Source organism: Cibotium barometz, chromosome 13 (assembly GCF_041138505.1).
Source record: "Cibotium barometz isolate CiBa-2024 chromosome 13, ASM4113850v1, whole genome shotgun sequence".
Lineage (NCBI taxonomy): Eukaryota > Viridiplantae > Streptophyta > Polypodiopsida > Cyatheales > Cibotiaceae > Cibotium > Cibotium barometz.
Genome location: NC_141058.1, coordinates 7,501,151 through 7,506,787, shown reverse-complemented (window position 1 = coordinate 7,506,787; position 5,637 = coordinate 7,501,151). Strand labels below are relative to the sequence as shown.

At 43.0% G+C, this 5,637-nt stretch overlaps 1 protein-coding gene across 1 annotated transcript; it reads left to right on the top strand.

Annotated features, from left to right (window-relative positions):
* The first annotated feature begins 3,007 nt into the window (after positions 1–3,007).
* On the top strand, positions 3,008–4,029 carry LOC147632323 (uncharacterized). The gene is made up of 3 exons (XM_086807844.1): positions 3,008–3,200; positions 3,257–3,756; positions 3,904–4,029. The coding sequence occupies exons 1-3, from the start codon at positions 3,008–3,010 to the stop codon at positions 4,027–4,029; spliced, it is 819 nt and encodes a 272-aa protein (XP_086663970.1).
* The last annotated feature ends 1,608 nt before the right edge of the window (positions 4,030–5,637 follow it).

The window sequence follows — 5,637 nt, the reverse complement described above, 5'->3', positions numbered from 1 at the left end:
CGGGACAACTCAACATCATCGTCTTCTTCTTGTCTGGCTCATAGAGCAAGTCGACCAGCCCTCAAAGGTTGTTTACAGCAGTCAACCAGCCCTCAGTAGCCACATAAGAATCGATCAGCAGCTGCACACAAGCCAGAAGGTCTTCAAACAGTAGAGAATCTGTTCCCAGCCCTTCAACCAGCTCTTCCTCCTGTTTATATGCCCTGGCCAGCAGCTTTTCAGACTTGTAAACAACCAGCCAGCGGTAGGAGAACCTGCAAACACTGTCGGCCAGCCTTCTATTGACACCTGGTAGGTTTCTGTCGCGATAGATGGCTGCAGCAGGCTGTAAACAGAGAGAAAACCAGTCGACCAGCTCCATGCACCCCAGAAAAGCATGCACCTACCCCAGAACTGGAGTTCTCCCATAATAGGGCTTCCTTGCTGAAAATACCCCACACGTGTGCTTTTCTGGTCCAGAAGGGGGCGCCTACTTGAAGGAGGCCCAAATATTGTCGAGTGCCCAGCTTTTGGCCGCCACGTGTATTAAATAAGTCCTGCTCAATGTGTACTCACTTAGAAGTTGTTTGGTCACTTATAAGTGAGTGTGAACCTGCACCAATAATTATTAGCATGTGAACTCATAAAGCTGTAAATTGAGTTTTTGGTGATACTTACCACCTGCAAAACACATGTAGACCACCTGTCAGTCCCAAACAGGTGTGCACATACACGTCCATAGGGTGCCCAGGCATCCCCGGTCCCATGGACAACACAGGTAGAAATCTCAGGCATTGTCCACGCAAACAAGACAAGTCATCCAAAGATAAAATCAAAGTCATGTACACACACGAGTGCAGCTAGACTGGAAGAAACACCCATCTGCTCAGTTGTACCCGATAAAATGTCCAGGGCTCATGATCCTTTCACAACCTTCCCAGGACATAAATACAAAAGATCTCCAAGATAGCTAGTCCCAGAGAATTTCATCATGTCAGGCTCCATGAGCCATACATGTACACCATGTCAGGCCCCACAAGCCACACATGTACTATCATGTCAGGCTATACCAGCCATACATGTACTGTCATGTCAGGATCCATATGCCACACAGACACACCATGTCATGCTACACCAGCCATACATGTATGTCATGTCAGGCTCCACATGCCACACATGAACAATAGAAAAATAGAAGCTGTAAGGAATTTTATGACATAGCCCAATGGTTGGGACACCTTTTGGACATAGTTTGGACACAAAATATGACTTTTTGGACAATGTTTTGTGGGCAAAATAGACAAAACCGACTTGATTACGAATTCATACCTTTTCTCTATAAATAGGATCATTAGGCATTCATTAGAATCATCATTCAAAGATCAAGAGGATCCATTTGTAAGATTCTGCAAGGTAGCAAGGACACAATGGTGGATCAGCAGGAGCTTCTCTTGTCCGATTGCAAGTAGAGGGTTGCAGGGATCTTTGGTATTGTAACTCGCAGCGGGTGCCCGAGGGACTAGGGCCTTTGACACACTTGTTGATACCATCAATGCATATTAAAACATTTAAACATCCTGGAGTCCACCAGACCCCTTTCAGACTGGGAAATGTCTAGGCTGGTGACATCTTTATGTAACTCGCGGTGGGTGCCCGGGGGACTAGGGCCTTTGACACACTTGTTGATACCATCAATGCATATTAAAACATTTAAACATCCTGGAGTCCACCAGACCCCTTTCAGACTGGAAAATGTCCAGGCTGGTGACATCCTCCCCAGCTTCTTAAAAGTTGTCCGCAACTTTAAGCTTTAAGCCATATATTCAAGATATAATCATGTTCCATCGAGTTGGCGAGACGAGACAGTCTCAAAAATCCAATATAACTGAAGAATCCATGTCCCAAACATAGTTACCGCGGAACGGCGTTCCGCCTTCCTGGAACGCCGGAACGCCGCTCCGAAGCTCAAGGCGTGCCCGGAACGCGGAAATGGGAGCCGGAACGGCGCACTTGCCAGGGAACGTGGCGGAACGGCTGTCGGAACGCCGGAACACTAGGGCGGAACGCCCGTTCCGGGCGTTCTGAAAAGTGTGCTTTTTCGCTAAGTCGGCTGCGGCAGTTTTTATCCAGCGTACGGCTTCTATTTGCTGCTGCGCCTGTTTTGTTGGCTGAGCCTGCTGCTTGAGTGCTCTCCCTACCACTCCACCTTTCCTCTTGGCTGCCCCACACTCTCCATTCCACCTACTACCCCACCCTTCCTCTTGGCTGCCCCACACTCTCCCTACCTCCTCTTGGCCCCTCCTCTTTGGCCTCGGCAAGTTGGCCCCTTCTTTTGCTCGGGTGGCACTCGAGTCTTGAGCAGGTAAGATTTAAAATTTGACGCAATGAACATTGGATTTTGGAGATTCTAGTTTGCTGCGTTTTTTTCCACTTTGTGGACACTTTACTTATGTCTCATGCAAGGGCATTTTGCATGTTTTTTTAATTTTCAGCCATTTATCAATTTCAATGGCACCTCCTCGTGGCATAGATGCAGAAAACAGATCCCCTTGGTGGAATGAGGTGGATCTTGTGTCCAGATATGATAGTGCAAGAGGAGGAGGGTCACGCAAGTGGAAGTGCCACTTTTGTGGATCCATTAAGACTGGAGGCACGGATCGTGTGCGAGCCCATTTGTTGGGGGTTAGAGGCAAAGGCATTTCTGTTTGCCCTACAGTGTCAGGAGGAGATATCATACGATTGCAGGCACTTGCAGATAGACTTGATGCAGCAGGGAGTCGGCCCTCTGTTCTTGATCCTCGAGGTACATCATCATCAGCTACACCTGCAGGCGCGGCATCTTCAGCGAGTGCATCTACCCCATTATTTGGGGCTGCTCCACAGCCATCCGCACATGGAACAAATGCTTCCCAGACCCAGGCTTCACGAGGTCCAATGCAGGCTAGTCTTGTGGCATCATGGCACCCTGGGAGGAGGGCACAAGTAGATGCATCAGTGGCATGGTTTTTTTAACCCATACTTTGCAGATATGGTGAAGGAGATTGCTTCTTTCGGACCTGGCTATGCTCCACCCTCATCCGAGGCATTGCGCACTACACTTCTAGCCACAGAGAGGACGGCCATAGAGGATGCCTTGGGACCCATTCAGGATGTATGGCGTAGATGTGGCGTCACTATCATGGGTGATGGTTGGAGTGACACTAGGAGCCGCTCCATTCAGGGTATCCTTGCGTACTCCAGAGGATGTAGCTTTTTATTAAAGCTATTGACAATTCAGAGGCTGGCAAAACTGCAGAGAGATTGGCAAATATTTGGAGTGAAGCCATTGATTACGTGGGTCCCAATAATGTCATCCAGTTTGTTTCTGATGGAGAGAACTCAAACAGGGCAGTAGGGAGGATCATTGAGGATAGGTACCCACATATTTGCTTCACTCCTTGCATGTCACATGGGCTCAACAATCTCCTCAAAGATATTGGTAAGATGCAGTGGGTGGAGCCTTTTATTGAAATGGGCAATCACATTGTTTCATTCATCACTCGCCACCACTACATTTTGGCTGTATTTCGACAGAGATCCCCAAAGGATCTCTTAAAGTATTCAGATACACGCTTTGCATATAATTTCCTTATGCTAAAGCGTCTTTTTGAAGTGAAGAATCATTTGAGGCAGCTTGTAGTTTGTGAGGAGTGGGATGCATGGCGAGAGCGTACCTCAGTGGCAGGTATTCGATGCAGGTCCATAGTTCTTGATGACACTTTTTGGGACACTGTTGAGGTATTGTTGCAGGTTGTGAGGCCAATCATTCTTATGTTGAGGCTTCTTGATGGAGATGAGCCTTGCATTGGCAAGGTGTATGAGGGAATGGACAGGATGATTGAGAGAATCCTATCTCTACAGACTTTGGATGGGGGTAGGTGACAGGAGCTATCTCGTCTTGCGACAGGCAGGTGGACAGAGTATCACTCTGCATTAGAGGCTGCTGCATTTGTGGTGGATCCAAAATTTCAAGGCAAAGGACAAGAGACAGATGCAGACCCGCTCGTGTGAACTCCTTTTAAAAGGGATTTTTTAAAATTGATTAAGCGTGTGATTAATCATAATTAATTGATAATTATGATTAGGAGTGGTTTAATTAAATCAAAATATTAATAAAGTTTTAATCATCTTCTTTGATTACAGAGAAGGAGGGGAAGGAGAGAGAATGATTTGGAGAAGATGGAGAGTGGAGAGTGGAGAGAGAGACCTCCTCTCCCTCTCTCATTTTTTCTACGCACAGGCGGCGGGGGGGGGGGAGGGGGGGCAGCCGTGCGGCGAAAAAAACGTTTCCCCCCCTTAAAATTTTTTTATAAGCTTTTAGTTAAGCTTATTAAATTTGGTTTTTTTTAAATGAGTTTTTTGTTATTTACAAATAAACTTTTGATTTTTTTTAAAAAAAAGCTTGGAAAAAAGCCTTAAAAATAGAGAAAATTTGACATTTGAGGAAAAAAATATCTGGAAATTTCTGAAATTTTTCTCTTAAAACCTTTTGGCTTTTCATCTTGCGGGAAACCTTCTGGCTTTCTGCATTCCCGAGAAACCTTTTGGCTTTCCGAATTCCGAAAAATCTTTTGACCTTTGGATTCCGAAAACTTTTCACCTTTCATATTCCGATTTTTTTTTGGTCTTTTCATTTTCCCGAAACTGTTGGCTTTACGTATTCCGGAAAAACCATTGGAATTCTGAAATTTTTTAACCATTTGTATTCTAAATACGTTCAAAATAAATTAAAAATTTCAAAAATTTCCTAAAAATTAGTGGAAAATCAGACAAAGCTTATTTTAAATTTCTAGAAATTGTGGGGTTGGTGTTTGGCATGTGGTGTGTCCATTCGGGTGCCCATGACCATTCAAATTTCTTTAAAAATATATTTTTGACCCAAAAAATTAAAAAATCCATTAAAATTAAAAAATTTCATTGGATTTGAGAATTGTTAGGCGAAATTGGAAATTTTGTGAACGATGGGATTCTCAGGAAAAATTAGGAATATTCTAGAAGTTATTCTTAGAAATCCTAGAAATTGGTATTTTTTTAATGAATGGTATTTTGAAAAATCTATTTGCTAAAAATTTTCTGGAAAAATATAGGTTTGGAATGCCATAAGATAGGTTTGGAGGAATTCAAAATTATCATATTTTGAGGCCCTATAAAATTAGAAAAAATTAGAAAAAAATCATGTAATTCTTTTTCTCAAGAATTTAATATTTTCGAGGGTTATTTAATGTTGAAGTACGTTTTCTTGTGTTGACATTAGATAGATGCGGAATATTCGCATATTATTAATATGATTGTACCTCGTATTAGTAGTTATTTTTGTTTGGATTAACTTTAAACGATGTTTTTATGATTTTTTACCATTGTTTAGCCATTCTTTTTGGACATGTTCCTTAAGTTTTTCGATGATGGCTATAATCTGTGTTCAAAGTGTGTTTCACCTTTGACACTTTTCCATGATAATTTATTTTACACTTTTTTAAAGTGTGGTCTATGCTTAATTTTCTAAGCCCAAGACAAATTCTATCATGGGTTAGTTGATCTGTTTGTTTTGGTGGATTTTATTGGATGTTTTCCATGTTTTATTTGGACTCATCAGGTTCTGCCTAGATCACTTGTGTCTAA

Coding starts and splice junctions, on each gene's coding strand:
- LOC147632323 (XM_086807844.1), top strand. CDS start 3,008: ATGGTGAAGGAGATTGCTTCTTTCGGACCTGGCTATGCTCCACCCTCA. Junction 3,201..3,256: donor TAGGAGCCGCTCCATTCAGG/GTATCCTTGCGT, acceptor TTGACAATTCAG/AGGCTGGCAAAACTGCAGAG. Junction 3,757..3,903: donor CTTTTTGGGACACTGTTGAG/GTATTGTTGCAG, acceptor GGTAGGTGACAG/GAGCTATCTCGTCTTGCGAC.